The following is a 27,598-nucleotide window of genomic DNA, read 5'->3' as shown; positions in this document are numbered from 1 at the left end:
TTGCAGTCTTCACATTTTGCTGCCTTTAAATTAAATTGGGTCAATTCTTTTTTTTTTTCTACAAATCTGCACAACGTACTCCACATATTCAAATTGAGTGAAAGTTAGAGAACATTTTCTAAATTAAAAATAAATTGAAAAAAATGATTGATTGCAGATGTTTTTACACCCCAGAGTAAATAGTTAGTGGATTACCTTTGGCAGACATTACAGCTGTGAATAATATTCTACCAATTTTGCACAACTCTTATGGCAACATTCAGTGCCTTCGGAAAGTATTCATACCCCTTCACTTATTCTACATTTGTTGTGTTGCAACCTGAATTCCATATGGACACATTTTTCCTCACTTATCTACACACAATACCCCCCAAAGCGAAAACATGTTCTTAGAAATTGTTGCTAATTTAATGAAAATGAAATATCTAATTTATATAAATATTCACACCCCTGAGTCAATATATGTTAGAATCACTTTTGGCAGCGATTACAGCTGTGTCTTTCTGGGTAAGTCTAAGAGCTTTGCACACCTGGATTGTTTAATATTTGCACATGATTATTTCAACAATTCTTCAAACTATGTCAAGTTGGTTGTTGATCATTGCTAGACAGCCATTTTCAATTCTTGCCATAGATTTTCAAGAAGTTTTCAGTCAACTGTAACTTAGGCCACTCTGGAACATTCAATGTCGTCTTGGTAAGCAACTCCAGTGCATGTTTGGCCTTGTGTTTTAGGTTATTGTCATGCAGAAAGGTGAATTTGTCACCCAGTGTCTGTTGGAAAGCAGACTGAACCAGGGTTTCCTCTAGGATTTAGCCTATTCTTAGCTCTGTTCCGTTTATTTTTGTCCTAAATAAACTCCATAGTCCTTTCCGATGCCAGTGATGTGTTGGATTTGCCCCAAACATGACGCTTTGTATTCAGGACATAGAGTACATTTCTTTGCCACCTTTTTTGCTTTACTTTAGTGCCTTATTGCAAACAGGATGCATGATTTGGAAAATGTGTATTCTGTACAGGCTTCCTTCTTTTCACTCTGTCATTTAGGTTAGTATTGTGGAGTAACTACAATGTTGTTGTTCCATCCTCAGTTTTCTCCTATCCTTGCCATTAAACTCTAACTGTTTGAAAGTCACCATTGGCCTTATGGTGAAATCCCTGAGCGGTTTTCTTCCTCTCCGGCAACTGAGTCAGGAAGGATCATCTATGAACATTTGAACATCTTGGCCATGTTCTGTTATAATCTCCACCCGGCACAGCCAGAAGAGGACTGGCCACCTCTCATAGCCTGGTTCCTCTCTAGGTTTCTTCCCAGGTTCTGGCCTTTCTAGGGAGTTTTTCCTATCCACGGTGCTTCTACACCTGCATTGCTTGCTGTTTGGGGTTTTAGGCTGGGTTTCTGTACAGCACTTTGTGACATCAGCTGATGTAAGAATGGCTTTATAAATACATTTGATTAATTGATGCCTGTATCCTTGTAGTGACTGGGTGTATTAATACACCATCCAAAGTGTAATAATTTCACCATGTTCAATGCGATAGTCAATGTCTGCTTTTTTTTTTACCCATCTACCAATAGGTGCCCTTTCTTGCGGGCGTTGGAAAACCTCCCTGATCTTTGTGGTTGAAACTGTGTTTGAGATTGAGTGCTTGACTGAGTGACCTTACAGTGTTGTTGAAAAGTATTTGCCCCCTTTATAATTTTCTCTACTTTTGAGTATTTTTTTTATACTGAATTATCAGATCTTCAACCAAAACCTAATATTAGATAAAGGGAACTTGAGTGAACAAAACACAACAATTACATACTTTTTCCCTTTATTTCATGAACAAAGTTATGCCCGTGTGAAAAAGTAATTTCCCCTTTACACTCAATAATTGGTTGTGTCACCTTTAGCTAAACGCTTCCTGTAGTTGTTGCTCAGTCTCTCACGTCACTGTGGAGGAATTTTGGCCCACTCATCCATGCAGAATTGCTTTAACTCAGCAACATTTGTGGGTTTTCAAGCATGAACTGCTCCTTCAGGTCCTGCCACAACATCTCAATTGGGATTAGGTGTGGACTTTGACTATGCCGTTCCAAAACGTAAAATGTGTTGCTTTTTAACAATTTTCACGTATACTTGATTGTGTGTTTTTTATCATTGTCTTGCTGCATGACCCAGCTGCGATTCAGCTTCAGCTCACAGACGGATAGCCTGACATTGTCCTGTAGAATTCTCTGATACAGAGCAGAATTTATGGTTCCTTTTGTTGAGGCAAGTCATCCAGGACCTGAGGCAGCAAAGCATCCCCTAACCATCACACTACCTCCACTATGCTTGACCGTTGGTGTGAGGTTCTTACTGTGGGAATGTAGTGTTTGGTTTTCACCAGACATAATGGGACCCATGTCGTCCAAAAAGTTTACTCAAGTTTGCCAAAAAGCACCTGGATGATCATGAAGACTCTTGGAAGAATGTTCTATTGACACGCGAGTCAAAAGTATAACTTTTTGGACGACACGGGTCCCATTATGCCTCGCGGATTTTGTGTTTCTTAGTAATTTGGAAAATGTAAAAAATATTATTTTACTTTGAAAATGTGTCGGTTGTGTCGATCGCTAGGGGGGGAAAAAATCACATGCAGCCATTCATTTTGAGGGAGAAAAATGTGAAGAATATGTGTTTCGCTCACGTCTTTTTGTCCATAGTGAATGGTTTGTGTTAATGGATGGTGTAAAAAATATTATTTTAAATAGATGTTTTACTACTTATTTTTTCCCCATAATTCTTTGTATTTTGCTAAGCTTTTTTGTTGATAAATGTTTTCTAGTGAATGGTTGGCGTTAGTGGATGGTGTAAACAGTAGATAAAATTAAAATACAATCTTTAAAATGAAAATACAATGTAAAAACTAGAAATAGGCCTAGGTATAGTCTGTTTTTAGCCTTCAGTCTGTATATAACCATATGAATGAATTTATATACAATATTCTGCCCATATTAATGAATTTATATAGCCAAGGGGTTCCCAGACCTTTTCACCCCTTCCAGCACTGGGGAACATCCCATGGCCCTCCCTTGCGTGCTCACACCACATCTATTTCTATGGGCACAATTATTCTTCATGACAAACACCTCTCTTCTTGGTGGAGAGAATTTGGAGAGAACTTTGCTGGTTTTAAAGCTTATTTCCTGCAATTCTACACATTTTGTCATGGGGTGCAAAGAAAATGTTGCCGGTTTTTAAAGCAAATGTTCATGCACTTCTATTCACTTTGCCATGTCTAATGTGTATTCATGTGATATTTGAGTGAGTAATAAATTATAATAATATCTATAGGCTAAAAAACCTACCTTAAAAATAAAATAAAAAAACTGTTGCTGACATGGGCTAGTCGATCTGGACATTTCTTTTTTTCTTTTCCCATTTTTCTCCCCAATTTCGTGGTATCCAATTGGTAGTTACAGTCTTGTCTCGTCGCTGCAACTCCCGTACGGACTCGGGAGAGGCGAAGGTCGAGAGCCATGCGTCCTCCAAAACACAACCCAACCAAGCTGCACTGCTTCTTGACACAATGCCCATCCAACCCAGAAGCCAGCCGCACCAATGTGTCGGAGGAAACGCAGTACACCTGGCAACCTGGTCAGCGTGCACTGCGCCCGGCCTGCCATAGGAGTCGCTAGTGTGCGATGAGACAAGGATATCCCGCCGGCCAAACCCTCCCTAACCCGGATGACGCTGGGCCAATTGTGCGCCGCCCCATGGGCCTCCCGGTCACAGCCGGGCGACAGAGCCTGGACTCGAACCCAGAATCTCTGGTGGTACAGCTGGCACTGCAATGCAGTGCCTTAGACCACTGCGCCACCCCGGAGGCTGATATGGACATTTCTGACAAGTTATAAATAGCTCTCTAAGGTATGCAATGACTAACATGACGAGGAACTGATGAAGCCTTGTACATTCTACTATTACAACTTTCAAAACTAAGTTTAAAGCACGGCAGGGAAGTGCGGCAAATTGCATCCAATTTGCTGAGTAGAGTGTTGGAGGCTATTTTATAAATGACATCGCCGAAGTCAAGGATCAGTAGGATAGTCAGTTTTGCGAGGGTATGTTTGGCAGCATGAGTGAAGAAGGCTTGAGAAACAAGTCCTCAACTGGCAGCTTCATTAAATAGTACCCGCAAAACACCAGTCTCACCGGGATGCTGCCTAGAAGGCCAGCATCCCGGTGTCGCATCTTCACTGTTGACGTTGAGACTGGTGTTTTGCGGGTACTATTTAATGAAGCTGCCAGTTGAGGACTTGTGAGGCATCTGTTTCTTAAACTAGACACCAATGTACTTGTCCTCTTGCTCAGTTGTGCACCAGGGCCTCCCACTCCTCTTTCAATTCTGGTTAGATCCAGTTTGCGCTGTTCTATGAAGGGAGTAGTACACAGCATTGTACGAGATCTTCAGTTTCTTGGCAATTTCTCACATGGAATTGCCTTCATTTCTCAGAACAAGAATAGACTGACGAGTTTCAGAAGAAAGTTATTTGTTTCTGGCCATTTTGAACCTGTAATCGAACCCACAAATGCTGATGCTCCAGATACTCAACTAATCTAAAGAAGGCCAGTTTTATTGCTTCTGTAAATCAGCACAACAGTTTTAAGCTGTGCTAACATAATTTCAAAATGGTTTTCTAATGATCAATTAGCCTTTTAAAATTATAAACTTGGATTAGCTAACACAACGTGCCATTGGAACACAGGAGTGATGGTTGCTGATAATGGGCCTCTTTACACCTATGTAGATATTCCATAAAAAAACAGCCGTTTCCAGTTACAATAGTCATTTACAACATTAACAATGTCTACACTGTATTTCTGATACATTTTATGTTATTTTAATGGACGAAGAATGTGCTTTTCTTTCAGAAAAGTGTAAATACAATATTTATAGCCGTACATGGTTTAATGAAACGTAGTAAACATAACATTGTTTCACACAATCACGCCTATAGACTACAGCTCGCTTCAGATTCCCCGGCGCTTCACAGCTTCCCTGGGGAAACTCAATGTATTGTAGCCTCATGTGGAGAAAAGAGTAGCGGTGGAAGGTTAGCTTCTGTTGCAGTGTTCTTGGTAAAATATTAATGGTTGTGGTGGTGCTTCAAGACCTTCACTAGCGACTGTTTTATAATGCTTCTGTGACTTTCATGCATTGGTGAGCACTTCAAAGGAAATGGAGTGTATGAATCAGACATCACACCAATAGAAAGCTTGGCTTTTAACTCAGCCTTAGTGTGAACATGCTGGCAAGTGGTTGGTTCTTGGTGAAAGCATGTCTCCTGGCAGACATGTTGCTCTCTGTGAAATTAAATGTAACAAAGCAAAGAGTGGAAGGGTTGTTTGCATGAATGCCTTGCTTGTTCTCACCCACTCACGTTCTGAATTGAAATATCACTCTCCAACTTAAATTCTTCATTAATATTCTCCTGGTAGGCCACAGGTGTGTGTGCATGTTAGAGCTGGGCGAAATGGCCAAAAATCCCTATCGTGATAAATTGCCTGAATTGATAAGTAACATTAATGTGCTCTGCAGATTTAATTTTTTTTTATCCTTTTAAACTACTACTACTGTGATAGTTGAATTGATAAGTAACATTAATGTGCTCTGCAGATTTTTTTTTAAATTATCCTTTTAAACTACTACTACTAGTGTGATAGTTGAATGGGTGTAACTATCACTCATATTAGCAAACTTATTTTTATTTATTTTTATTTCACCTTTATTAAACCAGGTAGGCAAGTTGAGAACAAGTTCTCATTTACAATTGCGACCCGGCCAAGATAAAGCAAAGCAGTTCGACACATACAACAACACAGAGTTAAACATGGAGTAAAACAAACATAATATAGTAGAAAAATAAGTCTATATACAATGTGAGAAAATTAGGTGAGAAAATGAGGTGAGATAAGGGAGGTAAAGGCAAAAAAGGCCACAGTGGCAAAGTCAATACAATATAGCAAGTAAAACACTGGAATGGTAGATTTGCAGTGGAAGAAAGTGCAAAGTAGAAATAGAAATAATGGGGTGCAAATGAGCTAAATAAATAAATACAGTAGGGGAAGTGGTAGCTAAATTATAGATGGGCTATGTACAGGTGCAGTGATCTGTGAGCTGCTCTGACAGCTGGTGCTTAAAGCTAGTGAGGGAGATGTGTTTACAGTTTCAGAGATTTGTGTAGTTCGTTCCAGTCATTGGCAGCAGAGAACTGGAAGGAGAGACGGCCAAAGGAGGAATTGGCTTTGGGGGTGACCAGAGAGATATACCTGCTGGAGCGCGTGCTGGAGCGCGTGCTACAGGTGGGTGCTGCTATGGTGACCAGTGAGCAGAGATAAGGGGGGACTTTACCTAGCAGGGTCTTGTAGATGACCTGGAGCCAGTGGGTTTGGCGACAAGTATGAAGCGAGGGCCAGCCAACGAGAGCATACAGGTCGCAGTGGTGGGTAGTATATGGGGCTTTGGTGACAAAACGGATGGCACTGTTATAGACTGCATCCAGTTTATTGAGTAGGGTATTGGAGGCTATTTTGTAGATGACATCGGCGAAGTCGAGGATCGGTAATATGGTCAGTTTTACGAGGGTATGTTTGGCAGCATGAGTGAAGGTTGCTTTGTTTGCGAAATAGGAAGCCAATTCTAGATTTAACTTTGGATTGGAGATGTTTGATGTGAGTCTGGAAGGAGAGCTTATAGTCTAGCCAGACACCTAGGTATTTGTAGTTGTCCACATATTCTAAGTCAGAACCGTCCAGAGTAGTGATGCTGGACGGGCGGGCAGGTGCAGGCAGCGATCGGTTGAAGAGCATGCATTTAGATTTACTTGTATTTAAGAGCAGTTGGAGGCCACGGAAGGAGAGTTGTATGGCATTGAATCTCATCTGGAGGGTTGTTAACACAGTGTCCAAAGAAGGGCCAGAAGTATACAGAATGGTGTCGTCTGCGTAGAGGTGGATCAGAGACTCACCAGCAGCAAGAGCGACATCATTGATGCATACAGAGAAAAGAGTTGGCCCAAGAATTGAACCCTGAGGCACCCCCATAGAGACTACCAGAGGCCCGGACAACAGGCCATCCGATTTGACACATTGAACTCTATCAGAAAAGTAGTTGGTGAACCAGGCGAGGCAATCATTTGAGAAACCAAGGCTATTGAGTCTGCCGATGAGGATGTGGTGATTGACAGAGTCGAAAGCTTTGGCCAGGTCAATGAATACGGCAGCACAGTATTGTTTCTTATCGATGGCGGTTACGATATCGTTTAGGACCTTGAGCGTGGCTGAGGTGCACCCATGACCAGCTCTGAAACCAGACTGCATAGCGGAGAAGGTGCGGTGTGATTCGAAATGGTCGGTAATCTGTTTGTTGACTTGGCTTTCGAAGACCTTAGAAAGGCAGGGTAGGATAAATATAGGTCTGTAGCAGTTTGGGTCAAGAGTGTCCCCTCCTTTGAAGAGGGGGATGACAGCAGCTGCTTTCCAATCTTTTGGAATCTCAGACGACACGAAAGAGAGGTTGAACAGGCTAGTAATAGGGGTTGCAACAATTTCGGCAGATAATTTAAGAAAGAAAGGGTCAAGAGTGTCTAGCCCGGCTGATTTGTAGGGGTCCAGATTTTGCAGCTCTTTCAGAACATCAGCTGATTGGATTTGGGAGAAGGAGAAATGGGGAAGGCTTGGGCGAGTAGCTGTGTGGGGTGCAGTGCTGTTGACCGCGGTAGGGGTTGCCAGGTGGAAAGCATGGCCAGCCGTAGAAAAATGCTCAATTATAGTGGATTTATCAGAGGTGACAGAGTGTCCTATCCTCAGTGCAGTGGGCAGCTGGGAGGAGGTGTTCTTATTCTCCATGGACTTTACAGTGTCCCAGAACTTTTTTTGAGTTTGTGTTGCAGGAAGCAAATTTAATTTCCTACATCACATTTCTCTAGTATAGGCTATCGTAATGAATGATATCATCAGAATGCTTGAGATAAGTGATCGGTATGGTCAGTTTATCTTCCCAGCTCTGGTGTGCGTGCGTGTGCAGGTAGTGTTTGTTTTTTTGGAGACAGGGCGTTGTTGATGACTGAGGTCAGCTATGTCCAAGAGGGCAACAAAGCACGTCTGAAATGCAACCCACGCTTTGTGTACTAGCGACCAAGCTCAGGCAATATTTGGGATGTGTGGTGTGGGTTACAAACACACTTTTCATTGCCAGGTAAATGACGAGACCCAAAACCCAAGAGCTTTCTGTCAAATGACAGCCCTTTTTAAAATGTTAATCCTACCTCAACAACTGGGATTTGTAAATACAAATTTAAAAAAGTCACCCCCCCCTTCAATTTATGGATTTCTGCATTGAAAAGAATATCTCTGTTTGACGCTCACAGATATGGTTTCTCCCAGTCAGCACAGGTAGGGACTTGCCAGCCCATCCCTTCACACCCACCCTGCCACTGTTCCACACAGACTAGTCAAAACATGTTGGGTAGCCGTGTTTTTCTCCCACAACAGAGCTCAATGGCAGACTCAGATGATACGTTTCAACTGACGGGATTGTCAATGGGGTACAACTTTCAAATAGAGTTACGTTCTTCGTACGGCAGAAGCACTAGGACCTAAACAACTTTTGGATAGATTTTTGTCAACTACACAGCTGTGCTACCTGGGCCATTTCTATTTGTGTTGGGTGCGGGGCCTATCAGTTTGTGTGTGTACAGAACCAAGTGTGTACATAGGGAGTGGACTCTTGCTTAATCCACAGCTTTATAGAACTGACTGTTCCTATTGAAATCAATAGAGTGTTTAGTTGTTGAACTGGGAGAGGGGTCAGGTCTCTCTCTATCCAGCTAACATCCTCACAGTACAGGCTACTATCAAGTGGCTCTTGAACTAGGCTTGGGCCGTATACCGTATACCGGGGTATTTGGAAAAAGCCACGGGAAGCTTTTTCAATAACGTCAGTGCCGTCAACTATTTCTTTTGAAGTTTTTCAATAAATTAGAATATTTGTAGCTACTTTAAGTTACCACCTGCAGTCAACTTGTGTAATACGCTAGGAGGTGAAGCAGATTGTGTTCTTCATTTCACCTGTCACATTATTTTACATTATGAAGCTTACCGTAGTTCACCAGAACAGTTGAGCCAGTCACGTGTTTGTAAATAGCACAACGGGAGAAAGCGGGAGCTGGCGAGTCCAGCTGTGTCTTTGGTTTAACTTGCTAGTTAGCTACAGTGCATTCGTTAAGTATTCAGACTACTTCACTTTTCCACATTTTGTTATGTTACAGTCTTATTCTAAAATTGATTAAATTGTTTCCCCCTCATTAATCGACACACAATACCCAATAATGACAAAGGGAAAAACTGTTTATTTGAGAGAGAAAAAATACAACTACTAATACAAATACTTTCCGAATGCACTGCAAGTAAGTGGCTGAATATACAAGGAAACAGGGCATTTTATTTATTTATGTGTGTGTGTGTGTTTAGCTTTTTGCCTTGTTTGAGAAGTCAAAGCGCTTTGGATGAGTGATCTGTACAGCTGTTAACTTGATTTCCTGTTTTTTTTTCTCCTCCGTTCTCAGCCCATCTGCTCCTCCCTTTTCTTAGAGCAGAGCAGGCAGGCCTGTTGCCCTAGCGATTCCACACAGACACAGCATATACACATACTGCTCCAGAACCAGCCCTGTTCTTCCTTCAGACAAGCATGCGTCAAAACATTGTTCATTTGCACTCAGCTACTACCTATACTTGTATTTATTTATTGAACCTTTTATTTAACTAGGCAAGTCAGTTAAGAACAAATTCTTATTTACAATGACGGCCTGGGAACAGTGGGTTAACTGCCTTGTTCAGGGGCAGAATTACATATTTTTACCATGTCAGCTCAGGGATTTGATCTAGCAACCTTTCGGTTACTGGCCCAACACTCTAACCACTAGGCTACCTGCCGCCCCCTGCCGTATAACTTTATGAGCTGGATTGCCTGACTTTGCGCTTGTTAGCATATTTAGCTATCATCCTCTATTGAAATTCTCTATTAGTTTGTGACAATTTTGTTAGCATTCTGTTTATAGATGCCCAATGGGCTTTTTTGCGTTTTTAGAGCCCCTTTTTATATACTAAGACTGTAATACCATAAATCCCGGGATGAGAGAAGGCCGGTATCACAATATGAAAATCTGAATACCGCCCAACCCTATCTTGGACATACTGTCGTGTAGTGGGAATGGCTCCTACTCCTTGCCGCAATGTTCTAGAATGTGGAAAATGAACTGTATTTTTATTCTGTAAATAAAGTGCTTAGAGAGGATAGACAAATCTACACTTGGTCTTTATGTTGACTATGTTCCCCTTTCTTTTGCCCCTAGTTTCAACCGAACCCCATAGCACAGGATGAAGGACCGGACAGACGCCCCACGTGATAGGTGAGTCGCTGGCGACGCTTCCTCTTGCAAACTATAAGTATCTACTCTCATTTCTTTCTCGTTTCTGCTCTCACTCTCAACCAGAGTCCTATTTTTATATTTTGAGTTTAAGTGAAATGCGCTCCAAGCAAAGCAGTGGTGCTGAAAAGGAACTTTGTACTGTTTTTAATCAATTTACGTAGTGAATTGATTTTAATTTCTGATGTACTTCTATAAAGTTCACTATTGTTGCATTTTATCTCCCTGACTGGTCGCACTTTATTTCACGGTACATAAACTACCTGCTATTTTTTAAGAAATAACATGGTAAATACATATAAAAAAAACTAAGAATGACATGCTTGTTTCTGATCTTTTCATATTATCCTCCCGTTCCCAGGGGCTGGTTGGTGGGGATCACCTTCTTCATTCTGGGCCTCGGGACGCTGCTACCATGGAATTTCTTTATGACCGCCTCCATGGTAAACCCAACCTCATATGTCTTCATAACAACAGGTCCAGTGTCAGATAGTTATTCACCACCCTAAAAGCTACAGTCAGGATTAGGGCAAGGTAGATCTGATCCTAGATCTGTAGCTTTGGGGAAACTTTTGTATTAAAGTTTCCCAAAGCTACAGATCGAAGAGCAGATCTACTTTGGCTCTGGTTCAGCAAGTGCAATACTTTATGTATCATGCCAAAGTAGAGCATTGGCTTCTTAGGGAATTATCTTGGAAAAGTAGTTTTTAAAAAGCAGCCCCTGAAAGTCAGATGTTTGTATTTGTTCTGTGTGTGTATTGTACATAGAGGATTAGCTGAGTTGTTGGTATGTTCAAGTCAAGTATTTTGTCCGAGAGGGATTTAGTGTGACTGGCCCCCTGTTGTTATGTAGTCTTGGTGTCCACTAAGTATCTGTATGTTGAAGTTTACCCCTTATGGTGTGGTTGGAGGCCCCTTAAGCTATAGAACATTACATGAGTTTTCCACTTTGGAGGTGTGTGTGTGTGTGTGTGTGTGGCCTAGCCTCTAAGGCTAAGCTCTCCCCATGTTCAAATGTCAAACCCCACAGCTCGTAGGGTTAGCTCATAGGGTTAGCTTTGATTCTTGGTATACAGTACACGTTTGTAGAATGACTAGACCTATTTGTATAGGAACAAGTGACGTGTGACCACTGATGTACCATTACTGTATGTACTTAGCCGATAGCAACTAACAGCATATTGATTGTTGATCTAAACTGGGTCATCTCTTGAGTCCTGTGTGGCTCAGTTGATCGGGCATCCTTGTAACCTACCAAAATGTGGATAAGTGTTTGCAAAAAGACCATTTTATCTCTTCTGTCAACAGTATTTCAATAGACGCCTCAACAAGGTAGAATGGAGCAACGGCACGATGGTGGTCCAGAAAGAGTACTACTTCAACAACTGGATGACTCTGCTGTCCCAGCTCCCCCTGCTGCTCTGCACTCTGCTCAACTCCTTCTTTTATCAGCGGTGAGACAGCACTTCTCCCTCAGGTTTACATGTCATCCAAATGCTAAACACACACCTTTTCTTTTTACTGTATACTTGGCTGACAGTCTAGTGTGTGTGTGTGAACAACCCTTTTGTGTTGGCCATTTTATTCAACTGCAAATAGGTGCAAAAAAGCCAATATGCTTTGTGATACAGTGGATTTTAGGTTGGCCTCAGTTTAAAGTAAAAATGTGTAATATTGCGTGAAGGTGGTGTTGCTGTCTAATCCAGTGAGATTGTGAACTAACCTTTTTTAAATTTGTGCGTAGGATATCGGAGATGGTGCGTATAGCGGGCAGCCTGGTCTTCATCCTCGTCCTCTTCATCCTCACTGCCATCCTGGTCAAGGTCCCTATGGAGGAGGACTGCTTCTTCTCTGTTACCATGGCTACCATCTGGTTCATCAACTGTGAGTAGGACATGGTTGTCTGTGTATGTGGGGGGGATCATTGTGGTTTGTGTGTGTGAAAGAGAGAAACCATTTGTCACAACATGTGTGTGTGATGGCATTAATATAGTGTGCGTGTGTGTGTGTGGGCGGGGTCGGGGGGTGGTATCATTAACTGTTTGTTGATGATGATGATGATGATGTGCGCTATATTATTAACCCTGCCTCTCTCTCTCTCCCTCTCTCTCTCTCCTTGTAGCGTTTGGAGCGGTGCTGCAGGGCAGTCTGTTTGGCCTGGTGGGCTTGCTGCCTCAGAGGTACAGCGCTGTGTTTATGAGTGGCCAGGGGCTGGCCGGCACCTTCGCCTCTCTCGCCATGCTGGTCTCCATAGCCAGTGAGTCACACACACAAACCGATATATCAAATATACAAAGAAATACTTGGAAATAAACACGCACAGCTCCCATCAGATTTGCTCAGTGGCTGACTAGCAAACCATTCAAATGAGGCAATTAGTCAAAAGAGTACGGTGTGGCCTTTGCAACCCCACTTGGAATTGACCTCTCCTTTTTCTTTCCTGCGTGTGTGACAGGTGACACAGACCTTGAGACGGCTGCGTTGGGTTACTTCATCACTCCTTGTGTAGGAACCCTGCTCACTCTCCTCAGCTACCTCCTCCTGCCTCGCCTGGTGAGTGGCTCAGCCCTACGAAGCCTCAGGACTGGAATGTAATAGAATCATTTGATAGATATCACACGTTGGGCCTCAGAACAGACCCTGTATCCCTCGGGACTACAGCCAAGTTTTATTTTGTAACGTCGACGCAGGGAGACAGGAAGCAGGTGCAGTTAGTGAGTTAAATAACAACGAAAATGGACCGATAACAAAACAAGAGCAGCGTCTGATATGGAAACACAAACATACTACCCGATGACTGATAACAAAAGAGTGCTATATAAAGGGTTCGTAATCAAGGGAGTAATGAAGTCCAGGTGTGACTGATAATGAGACGCAGGTGTGCGTAATGACGGTTGCCAGGTGTGCTTAAAGGCGGGTTGCCAGGACCGGTGGTTAGTAGACCGGCGACGTCCAGCACCAGAGAGGGGGAGTGGGAGTAGGCGTGACATATCTAAAGAATCTGTGTCACAGGTTGGGGCTCAGAACAGACGTTGTGTCCCCCAGGGCTGTAGCTGACCAGCACAGCATTACTATGTTTCATCAAAGGAATCCGTGTTCGAGTTCAACGAATGTTCTGTCTGTCTCATTTGGCCTCTGCTCCGGTCTTATCTAGGAGTTTGCCCAGTTCTACTTGGACAAGAGCAGGAGCTATGAGGTGGAGACCATAGACGAGCTGCTGAAAGGTGAGGCTGCTGAAAGCTCTGAGAGACCTATTCATTTTGTGCTCCTATACATCTCAATGACCATCCAGTACAGTGCGGTCTGTCACTGCTAGTATTCCCCTTTAAACTCAGGGGGGCTGTATGTATCAAGCATCTCAGAGTAGGAGTTTCGATCTAGCATCAGGTCCCCCTGTCCATGAGGGTCATTGGCTGCCACCTGCCCTCCATCGAGATCTGCACGACTCCAGGGCAAGGAAGCGTGCAGGAAAGATCTTTGCCGACCCCCTTCCACCCCGGTCACCCCCTCCTTCAACAATTCCCTTTTGGCAGGCAGTTCAGATCACTCATGACCAAAACCTACCCACCACCTGAACAGTTTCTTCCCCCGGGCTGTGGCCCTCACTAACCGTAGTAGTCTGGTGGGCACATGCCCCAGAAACTAGTGTCACAGATGGCGCTGCATCCCTCCCCCCAACATTGGCCATTACTCCCTTACACATTTACACATGCCTGTTAATTTATCAATGTGAGGTCAAGTTGACCGTTTTCCCTGGCATTTTCCCCGTTCTTCCTCACCTGGCAGAGAGTGGCACGGCGCAGAACGGCAAGCTGAATGGCAAGGCCAACGGCTCATTGGCCAATGGTGATGCCAGCGGCGAGGAGGTGGAGGTAGACGGGGGCAGTCCCAAGCATAACTTCCTACCCCTGGAGCAGGCTGAGGACAGGGACCGGAAGTCCACCGTCATGGAGGTGTTTAAAAAGGTAACGCTGACCTCTGTTATTACTCAGCTGTGTCTGTAGCGGAGATATATTAAATAAATAAACTCAGCAAAAAAGAAACGTCCCCTTTTCAGAACACCGTCTTTCTAAGATAATTCGTAATAATCAAATTAACTTCACAGATCTTCATTGTAAAGGGTTTAAGCACTGTTTCCCATGCATAAACAATTAATGAACATGCACCTGTGGAACGGTCGTTAAGACACTAACAGCTTACAAACGGTATGCAATTAAGGTTACAGTTATGAAAACTTAGGACACTAAAGAGGCCTTTCTACTGACTCTGAAAAACACCAAAAATAAAGATGCCCAGGGTCCCTGCTCATCTGCGTGAATGTGCCTTAGGCATGCTGCAAGGAGGCATGAGGACTGCAGATGTGGCAAGGGCAATAAATGGCAATCTCCGTACTGTGAGAAACCTAAGACAGCGCTACAGGGAGACGGGCCGGACAGCTGATCGTCCTCGCAGTGGCAGACCACGTGTAACAACGCCTGCACAGGATCGGTACAGCCGAACATCACACCTGCGGGACAGGAGCAGGATGGCAGCAACAACTACCTGCACAATCCATCCATCAGTGCTCAGACTGTCCGCAATAGGCTGAGAGAGGCTGGAATGAGGGCTTGTAGGACTGTTGTAAAGGCAGGTCCTCACCAGACATCACCGGCAACAACGTCACACCAGATACTGACTGTTACTTTTGATTTTTACCCCCCCTTTGTTCAGGGACACATTATTCAATTTCTGTTAGTCACATGTCTGTGGAACTTGTTCAGTTTGTCTCAGTTGTGGAATCTTGTTATGTTCATACAAATATTTACACATATTAAGTTTGCTGAAAATAAACGCAGTTGACAGTGAGAGGACATTTATTTTTTTGCTGAGTTTATATAATTTTTATTTTATATATATATTTTATATAAGGCTCTGGTCTATAGTTGCGGTCCAATTCCCTACCCTTTTCCCAAAGTGTACACTTGTTCACTCCCCTACATGCATTTAGAAGTAGTGTAAGCATGGACAAAAATTTTCCACCATATTTTTTACCTTGTCCCTGTCCCCCTCTCTTCAGATATGGGTGATGGCGTTCTGTGTGGTTTTTGTCTTCACCGTCACTCTCTCTGTGTTTCCTGCCGTCACTGTGGACGTCAAAACCATATACCCTGGGAAATGGGGTATGTATACTCTCTTTGATAAATAGGTTTCAAAAGGGTTCTTCGGCTGTCTCCATAGGAGAACCCTTTCTCGTTCCAGGTAGAACCCTTTTTGGTTCGAGGTAGAACCCTTTTAGGTTCTATATAGCACCTTTTTGTATACTGTATGTTTAGTATGCATGTCATGAGACTTAAAACCACCTATTAACCACCTCTTCCTCCCCATCAGAGTCCTATTTCATCTCAGTGTGTTGCTTCCTCATCTTCAACGTGTGTGACTGGATCGGTAGAACCGTCACCACCCTGTTCCAATGGGTAGGTTTCTGATTCATTTGATCTGTGTGGATTGTCCTTGATAGGATCATTTTTCCAAGTTTCTCAGTGTTTTATAATCCTCTACAAATTGAAATTCTCTCACTTTCTACCCCTGCATGAAAGCTTCGGTTATTACTCGTATTACATTTAGTTGTTATTATTACTTTGTCTTATTAGTGTCTTACTAGTAACATTTCTCTCTGTATTTGTTCCGCAGCCTCCCAAGGAGAGTCATCTGTTCCCGGTGCTGGTGGTCTCCAGGGTGGTGTTTGTTCCCCTGCTGATGTTCTGTAACGTCCAGAGGCGCTCCTACCTCCCCGTCCTCTTCTCCCACGACGCTGCCTTCGCCTTCATCATGATGCTCTTCTCCCTCTCTAGTGGCTACTGCGTCTGCCTGTCCATGACCTACGCCCCACAGTGAGTAGAAGTAACACACACACACACGGCGGCAGCTTACACTGCAGGTAGCCTAGCGGTTAGGGCTGCTGGTTCAAATCCCCGCGCAGACAAGGTGAGAAATCGTGCCGATGTGCCCTTGAGCTAGGCACTTAACTAATTGCTCCAGGTGCGCCGTTCATAATGGTAAACCCCGGCTGTGACCCTACTCTCCAAGGGTGTCTCAGGGAGAGTGGGATATGCAAAAAAAACAAATTTAAATCACACACTTGGTAACGTGTGAAATAGGACAAGTACAAGTGCACGCTCCGCACGTGACAGTCCACTGTCGTAACACTACGCCAGTTATGCACATATTAACTCCTTCAATCTCATTTTCATGGCTTGTTTACACACAATCTCTCTCTCTGGCATGTCACTCTGTTGACTTAATCAAATTAGTCTAATTAGCATAATAACAAAGTCTGTTTAAACTAGCTATATTTGTTTTTTTTGCGTGGGCTGTGTCTCAATCCACCACATCCGCTGATGTCGGTCTTCCACATCTACGGTTGAAGGTGGCTGAGCTACAGCAGTGTTTGTCAGACCAGGAGACATAGCCAAAATGGGTCTTCTCACCAAAACGTCTGTAGTGTCTGAACGGTTTGGCCTACAAACTAATATGCACAAAGCGAGCTCCATATAGAAATGGTTTGTTGAGATCGGTGTGGAAGAACTTGACTGGCCTGCACAGAGCCCTGATCTCAACCCCATCGAACGCCTTTGGGATGAATTGGAACGCAGGCTGTGAGCCAGGCCTAATCGCCCAACATCAGTGCCCGACCTCACTAATGCTCTTGTGGCTGAATGGAAGCAAGTCCCCGCAGAAATGTTCCAACATCTAGTGGAAAGCCTTCCCAGAAGAGTGGAGGCTGTTATAGCAGGAAATGGGGGTACCAACTCTATATTAATGTCCATGATTTTGGAATGAAATGTTCGACAAACAGGTTTCCACATACTTTTGGTCATATAGATATAAGAAAGATGAAGAATATACACTATCTCTCAGATATAGGACAGACGCTTCAAAACAAACTCCTTTTTGATAGTAAAATATTTTACTATCTGTTTTGCCATGTAATAATGTTATTCAATGTGTTTCTAATCGTTAATAGCAGTTAGGCCAAATTCAATGTTTTATAAAATATTTTAGATAATTCAGGGATGTTTTTAAATGTTTTACTTTTTAGTAGTTACAGTCTTGTCCCATCGGTGCAACTCCCGTACGGACTCGAGAGAGGCGACGGTTGAGAGCCAAGCGTCCTCCAAAACACGACCCTACCAAGCAACACTGCTTCTTGACACACTGCTCGCTTAACCCGGAAGCCAGCTGCACCAATGTGTCGGAGTAAACACCGTCCAGCTGGCGACCGAAGTCAGCGTGCATGCGCCCTTCCCGCCACAAGGAGTTGCTAGAGTGCGATGGGACAAGGACATCCTGGCTGGCCAAACCCTCCCGTAACCCGGACGACGCTCGGCCAATTGTGCGCCGCCTCATGGGTCTCCCGCTCGCGGCTGGCTGCGACACAGCCTGGTGTCGAACCCGGGTCTGTATTGAAACCTCGAGCACTGCGATGCAGTGCCTTACACAGCTGCGCCACTCGGGAGGCCCCATAATTTGAGGTACTTACAGGGGTCCCAAAATTCAAAATCAAATAGCTAAATGATCCTTGGTATGACCATCTTAAAACAATTCCATATGTTAGCTTAGTAGAAACCCAGCCCCCACACATACACATTCTTCTGAAATTACATTTTCTATCTCAGGCCAACTTCCTTGTTTACTTCCTGTAAAACCAGAACCATGTACTGACTCTACACACACACACATACAGTACCAGTAAAAAGTTTGGACATACCTACTCATTCAAGGGTTTTTCTTTATTTTTCATATTTTCTACATTGTAGAATAATAGTGAAGACATCAAAACTATGAAATAACACAGATGGAATCATGTAGTAACCAAAAAAAGTGTTAAACAAATCAAAATATATTTCATATTTAAGATTCTTCAAAGTTCCCACCGTTTGCCTTGATTTGCACACTCTTAGCATTCTCTCAACCAGCTTCATGAGGTAGTCACCTGGAATGCATTTCAATTAACAGATGTGCCTTGTTAAAAGTTAATTTGTGGAATTTCTTTCCTTAATGCATTTTAGCCAATCAATTGTGTTGTGACAAGTTAGGGGTGGTATACAGAAGATAGACCTATTTGGTAAAATATCCAGTCGATATTATGGCCAGAACAGCTAAAATAGGCAAAGAGAAACAACAGTCATTCGTTGCTTTAAGACATGAAGGTCAGTCAATCCAGAAAATGCCAAGAACTTTGAAAGTTTCTTCAAGTGCAGTCGCAAAAACCATCAAACCATGAAACTGGCTCTCATCAGGACCGCCACAAAAAAGGAAGACCCAGAGTTACCTCTGCTGCAGAGGATAAGTTAATTAGAGTTACCAGCCTGAAATTGCTGCCCAAATAAATGTTTCAGAGTTCAAGTAACAGACATCTCAACCAGGGGCGAAAATCTGATATCAACTTTGGAGGGGACAATTACATGACATTTTCTCAAGAGCAATTCCTGAGGGGGACGCCAAAAGTAGTGCTGTAACACATAGCCTACGTTGTAATATGGTAAATGTATATTGAGGAACCAAAGAAATAAGGTGTTTGCCCGTACTCCTAACTACCGGTACCCAAAACTACACAACTAATCACAACAGCAATACCATTGCCTTTAACAAATCTTAGTTCAGTCACCAGTTTAAGTTGAGAGTGGGGGTATCCATGGCATTTTCCAATTATGTTCCTATTTTACAAGTCAAAAAAAATTGAGAACCTTTCATAATGTTGCCAAACCAAGACTCAACAAACTTACCTGAGACTCCCTGTCTCTGCCAGTCTGTCCCTGCATAGCTGTCCCCAACTCTGCTGTCTGTGTGCCATCTGTTGCCTGCTCTGCCTAATGACATCATTGTGAAACATTTCCATTAGAATTTCATTTCTTTCTTATGAACATTTTATCAACTAGTCTGAGATATTAGGCTACTAGGGTTCTTACTTTGCGTTTTGGTGTACTGAAAAATACTCTGATGTCCGTCTTTTATTTTTCTGCCATTTTTCTACCTGGCTGGCTGGCTGGCTACACACACACACACACACACACACACACACACACACACACACACACACACACACACACACACACACACACAGTGTGTAGGTTATTTACAGTAGGAGATGGGCTTCTATCATCTTCTATCATTCTATTTGTGCTTCGATCTAAAAGGTAGCTAGCAAATGTGAAACGGATTAAAATGACAAGAGTTGACAGCTGTATGAGTTCACCATTTACACAACATATGCTGCAACCTTTTGTAATTTTAATAGTTTGTTTCATATTGGCTGGCTTCCAACAATAGCTGAATTTGCAAAGCTAGCGAGCACCAATTCAGTTTCAGTGGTTTTTGCTATAATCTTTGCTACCCGGGTTAAATAACGGTGAAATAAAATAAATAAATAAAAGTTCCCTTGCGACAATTTAGCTTTTGCAACGAGACCATTAAATATATTTAAGACAATGGTAGAAGAGAGTGTAGTTCTGTTCAGTTTGGACTTCAGTTTATCGCTAACCTTATCACAGGGACTTTGAAGCACTAACTTACATCATCTGCATGCTGATCTTGGAATAAATTGACGATAGCAAAGATTCCATCTTAGACGACGCCACATAAATGGAATAGGTACTAGCTAGCTTAATAGTTCATATTTGCGCGCTAGCTCTGCATATTCAGCTAGTGTGTGTGCGCGATTGACTGGATTAACCTTACGTCAGTTACGTTCATTGAGTGCCTTTCAGACAGTAGACACGACCCCTCTGTTACCTTGCCAACTAAGGAACTGGCAGTGGATCAAACCATGGTGAGGCAAAGGGTGGGGGGGTCGCAATCTTTTGAAACTTAAAAACGCGCTATTAAGTGTCTATAATCAGCACAATTGCATTCATTGCGTATTATTAATATTATTTAAATTACATAGTTATGTTTCAGTGATATATTGGGGGGGACAAATCATATTTTTCCCAGGATGGGGGGGGGGGTCGTGTCCCCCCCGTCCCCCCCGGGATTTCCGCCCCTGATCTCAACATCAACTGTTCAGAGGAGACTTCGTAAATCAGGCCTTCATGGTAGATTTGCTGCAAAGAAACCACTACTAAAGGACACCAATAAGAAGAAGAGACTTGCTTGGGCCAAGAAACACGAGCAATGGACATTAGACCGGTGGAAATCTGTCCTTTGGTCTGATGTGTCCAAATGTCTTTGTGAGACGCAGAGCAGGTGAACAGATGATCTCTGCATGTGTGGTTCCCATGTGAAGCATGGAGGAGGTGGTGTGGAGGTGCTTTGCTGGTGACACTGTCAGTGATTTATTTAGAATTCAAGGCACACTTAACCAGCATGGCTACCACAGCATTCTGCAGCGATACGCCATCCCATCTGGTTTGCGCTTAGTGGGAATATCATTTGTTTTTAAACAGGACAATGACCCAACAACCCTCCAGGCTGTGTAAGGGCTATTTGACCAAGAAGGAGAGTGATGGAGTGCTGCATCAGATGACCTGGCCTCCACAATCACCTGACCTCAACCTAAATGAGATGGTTTGGGATGAGTTGGACAGCAGAGAGAAGGAAAGCAGCCAACATGTGCTCAGCATATGTGGGAACTCCTTCAAGACTGTTGGAAAAGAGAATGCCAAGAGTTTGCAAAGCTCTCAAAGGCAAAGAGTGGCTACTTTGAAGAATCTCAAATATAAAATATATTTTGATTTGTTTAACACTTTTTTTTGGTTACTACATGATTCCATATGTTATTTAATAGTTTGATGTCTTCACTATTATTGTACAATGTAGAAAATATAAACAATTATATTTTAAAGAAAAACCCTTGAATGAGTAGTTGTCCAAACTTTGGACTGGTACTGTACATACAATCATCATATACACTGCTGCTACTCTGTTGATCATATATCCTGATGCCTAGTCACCTCACCCCTCTACATATCTACCTCTATCACTCCAGTATCCCTGCACATTGTAAATATGGTATTGGAACTGACCCTGTATATAGCTTAATTACTTTGCTGTGTTCTTATTTCTATTTCTTGTGTTTTTGTTCTACTTCACTTTATTGAATAGTACCACTGATATTGAGTACTGCATTGTTGGGCAAGAGCAAGAAATACATTTCACTGTACCTGCATACTGTATCTATGTGTATACTGTCTGGCTCATCATATCTATCAGTATGTGTCATCCTCTATCTCCACTAACATCAAGGCGGTGACCCGATCCTGTAGGTTCATGCTCTACAACATTCGCAGAGTACGACCCTGCCTCCCACAGGAAGCGGCGCAGGTCCTAATCCAGGCATTTGTCATCTCCCGTCTGGATTACTGCAACTCGCTGTTGGCTGGGCTCCCTGCCTGTGCCATTAAACCCCTACAACTCATCCAGAACGCCGCAGCCCGTCTGGTGTTCAAACTTCCCAAGTTCTCTCACGTCACCCCGCTCCTCCGCTCTCTCCACTGGCTTCCAGTTGAAGCTCGCATCTGCTACAAGACCATGGTGCTTGCCTACGGAGCTGTGAGGGGAACGGCACCTCCGTACCTTCAGGCTCTGATCAGGCCCTACACCCAAACAAGGGCACTGCGTTCATCCACCTCTGGCCTGCTGGCCCCCCTACCTCTGAGGAAGCACAGCTCCCGCTCAGCCCAGTCAAAACTGTTCGCTGCTCTGGCACCCCTATGGTGGAACAAGCTCCCCCACGACGCCAGGACAGTGGAGTCAATCACCACCTTCCGGAGACACCTGAAACCCCACCTCTTTAAGGAATACCTAGGATAGGATAAAGTAATCCTTCTAACCCCCCCCCCCCTAAAAGATTTAGATGCACTATTGTAAAGTGGTTGTTCCACTGGATATCATAAGGTGAATGCACCAATTTGTAAGTCACTCTGGATAAGAGCGTCTGCTAAATGACTTAAATGTAAATGTTAAATGTATTTCTACATCCCTGTAACCCTTTCTCTCTGTCCTCCCAGGCTGGTGGCGTCCAAAGATGCAGAGACGGCCGGGGCCCTGATGGCTTTCTTCCTGGGCCTGGGCCTCTCCATCGGGGCTGGCCTTTCTTTCCTGCTGCGTCTACTTGTCTAGACAGGCACACCAGAGGGACCACCGTCACCAGTCCCTGTTGTTTTCGAACAACGGTCGCCTACATGGCCATTCGTAAATTGAGCGACCACTGCCACCAAATGCCCTTTTTATTCCTAGAAGGACCTAGGCTGGGAATAGAGAGCTGCCTGCATCAAAATGTATTTAGTACTGACCACAATAGATATTATACAAGCGATTTGAGTATTACCTCTCCATCTGCCACATACATACACTATACTCACTGAAATAACTGAGAGAATGGCCTTAAGAGCCGACTTTGAGGGAATAATGCTACATGAATGCTAGCTACCTACTTCACAAGTGGTTTACAGTGATAAGAAGGCATCACTGGTTGACTCCCGGAATAATGGACACAGTCAGTACCAGACCGCTCTAAACTTGGGTCGTTTTCGTTATTTTTGAGTTGGGCCATTTTAAGGATTTTTTTATTGTTGTATAAAGTTATTTGTTTTCTTAGCTTTAGATCTTTTTACGTAAGGCATTAACTTTAGTCAAGTACTGTAGCTGTGAGTTTTTCGAGAGCTAATCTATTGTTACACTAAGTAGTTCCATTTATTATAATCCTCTCTGGAAACGACATCAGAGCAAATCATACGATTACCGGCTCTGAAGTTGATTTACTTATTCTTTTCAACTACCGTAATTTCCGGACTATTAAGCGCACCTGAATATAAGCCGCACCCACTGAATTTAAAACAAAATATTATTTTGAACATAAATAAGCCGCACATGTCTATAAGCCGCAGGTGCCTACCGGTACATTGAAACAAATGAACTTTACACAGGCTTTAACGAAACACGGCTTGTAACAAAAAATTAGCAGTAAGCTTTAGTTGTATTTTTGTACTGAGTCAATTCCTCACGCTGCTGTTTCCAACGTCTTATCATCGACTCATTAAGACCAAGCTCCCGTGCAGCAGCTCTATTTCCTTTTCCAACAGCCAGATCAATCACCTTCAACTTGAAATCTGAATTATATGCATTTCTCCGTGTCTTTGCCATGATGAGGGTGACAAAATTACTACGTAATCAGAATGATGGGAAGTTTGAGAGCGCTCGATTTAATCTAAACAGTAAACAAAAAAGTTGTTTGACCTTAACCCGTTCGGCAATTTCATTGGTCTAATGAAAGCTTCATGCCGCCCAAAAACTGAGCACGTCACAGAATGTGTTTTTTTGGAGAGAAAAAAATTGAAAGCGGGAAAAATCCATATATTAGCCGCGTCATTGTTTAAGCCGCGAGGTTCAAAGCCTGGGAAAAAAGTTGCGGCTAATAGTCCGGAATTTACGGTAAACCTTTAATTTGATTTAAAACATACGTTTCAGTTTTATTGACACATCAGAACAAAGTTACCATATTACACAGAAAACGTGGCCATTAGTCTGTCGACATCAGCACAGTCATAACTTTTTAGCCCATCGGAGTGGAGAGGACCGCCTATGGCGTGTTCAGTAGAGTAAAACGGATGTCATGGACAGGAAAAAACCCTATTCACCATTCCACATTATAAGATTATCGTGTCTGCTCAATTATGTTACCTTTCTATCTGTGACTCATCGTTTCAACCACCTGACCTAGGTGTCACAGTCATCCGATTGCCCTGTGTCTGACTCACTTCCTGTTTACGCGAGGATAATGGCCCAGTAGGACTGGTTTTAGAAACAAAATATGTTTATTGACAGGACCACTCCAGCCCCCTGTTAGCCAAGCTGCTTCTGTTTCGATGTATTTTCACGAGAGGGCAGGCAGGTTATGGGAGCCTAAAAATATTCCTAACCCATTCCTGTCCTCTGTTCTAAGGGTACTGTCGAGTCTGACCTTAACACCATTCCGCTTGGCCAACCTACCCAGTCACTTTGTTTAAATAGAATTTTTGCCTTAGGTGCGGTGTACAAAGGCGTGCTGTTCCAGCTAACTCAAAAAGGAAAAACCTAGGCTTCATGCTTTGTCGTAAGCAAGGGTGTGTTTGTCTCTATGTAATTAAATGTTTCATGTCTGACAATGACCACGAAAAAGTGGCAGCTATTCTGTAGGGTTGATGAGGTGAATTGGTTGGATTTAAAGTAATGGTTTTGTTTCGCTGTTGGTCATTTTACTAGAGTAAACTATAGTGTTTGAAGTAGGATCACAGACTAGAATGGCTTCTAGCTGTCATTGATTGACGAGTTAGCTCTGGGCAAGGTGTCTGTATCTGCCAATCTTTGAGCTTCATACTTCATAGAGTGTCACACAGACAGTGGGAGTACTAGCTAAACTGCATTACAGTAGGCCATTATAGGGCCTTACATTTTAAGACATTACCATAACACTAAATCACAATTCGAGACACAATTCTCTGCCAATTTTCATTTATTGAATGTGTCATGGCCACAATGACTGACTTGGAGTCAGATTTTACATTTTTAAACTGCCAGTATTAAGAGTGCCATGAACACAATAAATGACAACAAATCACTTTATTTTCTAAAACTGGGCTTTCAAGCTATAGATTTTTAGGACTATAAATGTATTTATTTTTGCCCATTTCCAGTTTTGTTCTAGAAATGAACGCAATGATTAGAACCTTACAAACTATTGCATGAACCATTTTGTGTGTGTTTGCTCTTTTTTGGTTTCTAGACTTTCTCCATTACTCTTATTTTATTCTCCATTGTTTTATTGTTTAATGCTCCGGAACTTGTGACTTCTAAGTATTTTTTTAACCTTCCACTTTGGGCTGTGTCAAGGTGTAATTTATACATGCGTAGTCTATGAGCAGAATTACTGTCTTACCTCAATTAGCAACAAAATCCCTAGTTTGAAAGCCACTTTTTCTAGAAGCTGTTTCATTTTCCCCGACATTTTCCCCCACGTTGGGCCAACATAGCAATTCGAGTTATAGCCATTTGAGTGACCGCTAGCAAGATGCACACACAGCAGTGGGAGAGCCATGACGTGGTGGACATATCTGCACGTGACGTAGTATGCAATTTTCGGGAACCGCTTTTGGCTCATGAGCGCTACTTTCACAACTACTAGCTAAAAGGTATACAAAAGTACCAGAGAATCTCTTTATTCTAATTTCCCTCTCATGAAATCTTTGCTTTTGATTTGATCAAGGTGTATGAGTGAGTTTTCGGAATGGAGTGAACTAAGTCATAAACGAGGTACCAGTGCATAAAGTGTTATTGAGTGAAACAGCCGTTTGGTTTCAAAAGGGCTGGATGAAGGGCTGATGAGAACAATGGCCCTGTTTGACCCTGGTTATGAGAAGAGAGTATTCTCAGGAATATAAATGCCATTGTTGCATACATGTATACGGTACACTGTTTTGTTTTATGGAACCACAATGGTGCCAATCAGTTTTAGGTTGTGGCTGTGAGCAGGGCTTTGCTCTGTCAGGGTCGTACTGTATGATTGCGCAACAAACATTTAACATGCGCTACTACAGCGAAGGGAATCGTGGCTATGTCTATGTACATGTTTTGCGTAGTTATTCTGTGTTGAGGAATTTGACTTGCTGTTGGAATAGTTTTTATGCCATTAAATGGATTGTTTTTAGATTTTGGTTCATGTCTTTGTTCAGTACTTGAGTGGACATCGAAACAAACAAGGATTAATAATGGATTAGGTGTTCTATTTGTTTCTGCATCGAAGGCACGATCAATAAAATAAAAAATACAAAATCGCAGCATCTAATAAAAAGGTTTATTCCCCATTTGAATTTATTGAAAACCCAGCAGTCGTCATTAACACCTGTTCTTACTGGATAGGAATGAAATGCTCAACTGGAACTAGTAGCCCGTCATTCTGTCATAAGCCCAAAAACGCAAGAAGGGAAACAATGAAGAAGAAAAAACACTTCTGCAAACAGAATGACTACTTTAAAAACATCAAGTGTGGTTGGTTACACAGTTGCTAAAAAAGCCTATGGCAGGAGAGCGGTGCGTGACAAAAGTTCAGAGGGAAATTAAAGTAAAAAAAAATGGGTGGGGGTGGTGGGGGGCATAAAATCAAAAACTTTGCTTTGGGTTTTATCTACTTTCTCTGACAAGTGTTTCTCTTGTGGAAAGCGGATGAGGGACCGTCGCTCGTCCACGACGTCCGTTCATCTCCTTCCTCGCTCTCGCTCCCGCCTTCACCGTTTCTTTGGCGGGACGGCTGTGCGGGGCGGGGTGACGGGTCGGCCGGAGTTCATCCCTCCGTACTGGTACTTGGCCTTCTTCTCAGATGGCTTCAGGATCTGCACAGTTATAGTGGACAGGGACAGATACACGGTCATACATCTAAATCCCAATCAAAGGCATACACCACCTGTATAATTGTACCCAATTCTTTAATATGTTTGGGGAATCATTAATACTAATAGACACAATAAGAGACTAAACAGTATAATTATATCACACCTAAGGGTTGTTCGGCCCCAGGTGTATCCGAGTGGTAGTCGTGATATAGTTACAATATAGAATGGACAAGAGGCTTATTGCTGAAACATTGTACAAACTTCACTGTGTGGAATGATACATTTTAGGGACTTATGAGAATGTTCGCAGTCGGTGTCTCTTATTTTTACATCCGCACCAATTGTACGCCATACAGACGGAAGCCAGCTGTGGTTGTCAGTGGTGGCAATGGCACTGCTTTTACCTGGAAGGAGCACATCAGGGTCTCGTCAACACTCATCATGCCGCCGGCGTTGTCAAACTCTCCACAGTAGTTAGGAGCTGAGAACAGAGTCACCAGCTGCCGCTTGGCAAAGAACTCATATCCATCCTCCACCACCTGGTGGAGACACACACACACACACACACAGTCAGCACATCAGAGGACCCGCAGTATCACAGTCAAGATAGTCAATGTATTTTACAGAGTTAAGTTGTAGTATTGCAACAGCAAGTGAGGTGTATGATACTTTTCATGTGCTGTTGTCTGTGTGTATGTCAGTGTATGAGTGCTTTATCTAAGAGTGAAGGTAGTAAAAAAAATGTTTTTAAAGAGTGGCTTATGAGCCTGGAGGGTAGGAGCGTTGGGCCAGTAA

The 27,598-nt window shown here is 42.9% G+C and overlaps 2 protein-coding genes across 3 annotated transcripts in view; one reads left to right on the top strand and one right to left on the bottom strand.

The window, feature by feature from the left end:
- Positions 1-26,121, top strand: part of LOC106577545 (equilibrative nucleoside transporter 2) — a 35,755-nt gene extending 9,634 nt beyond the window's left edge. For both annotated transcript variants that reach the window (XM_014155660.2, XM_045701332.1), the window contains exons 2-13: positions 10,386-10,442; positions 10,822-10,903; positions 11,769-11,914; positions 12,205-12,344; positions 12,583-12,717; positions 12,916-13,013; positions 13,615-13,684; positions 14,247-14,425; positions 15,517-15,619; positions 15,828-15,913; positions 16,131-16,330; positions 22,448-26,121. In XM_014155660.2, the coding sequence (XP_014011135.1) occupies positions 10,411-10,442; positions 10,822-10,903; positions 11,769-11,914; positions 12,205-12,344; positions 12,583-12,717; positions 12,916-13,013; positions 13,615-13,684; positions 14,247-14,425; positions 15,517-15,619; positions 15,828-15,913; positions 16,131-16,330; positions 22,448-22,559 (1,383 nt within the window). In that variant the 5' untranslated portion in view covers positions 10,386-10,410 and the 3' untranslated portion in view covers positions 22,560-26,121. The remainder of the gene's footprint in view (positions 1-10,385; positions 10,443-10,821; positions 10,904-11,768; positions 11,915-12,204; positions 12,345-12,582; positions 12,718-12,915; positions 13,014-13,614; positions 13,685-14,246; positions 14,426-15,516; positions 15,620-15,827; positions 15,914-16,130; positions 16,331-22,447) is intronic.
- A 128-nt stretch (positions 26,122-26,249) lies between these two features.
- LOC106577544 (serine/threonine-protein phosphatase PP1-beta catalytic subunit) overlaps positions 26,250-27,598 on the bottom strand; it is a 30,592-nt gene continuing 29,243 nt past the window's right edge. Inside the window, exons 7-8 of the mRNA XM_014155659.2 lie at positions 27,208-27,342; positions 26,250-26,803 (exon numbers count right to left, since the gene is read on the bottom strand). Of these exons, the coding sequence (XP_014011134.1) occupies positions 26,699-26,803; positions 27,208-27,342 (240 nt within the window). The 3' untranslated portion in view covers positions 26,250-26,698. The remainder of the gene's footprint in view (positions 26,804-27,207; positions 27,343-27,598) is intronic.

The sequence above is a fragment of the Salmo salar genome, chromosome ssa18 (genome assembly GCF_905237065.1).
Source record: "Salmo salar chromosome ssa18, Ssal_v3.1, whole genome shotgun sequence".
NCBI lineage: Eukaryota > Metazoa > Chordata > Actinopteri > Salmoniformes > Salmonidae > Salmo > Salmo salar.
The sequence above is the reverse complement of the archived record's forward strand: the minus strand, read 5'-3'. Positions and strand labels throughout refer to the sequence as shown.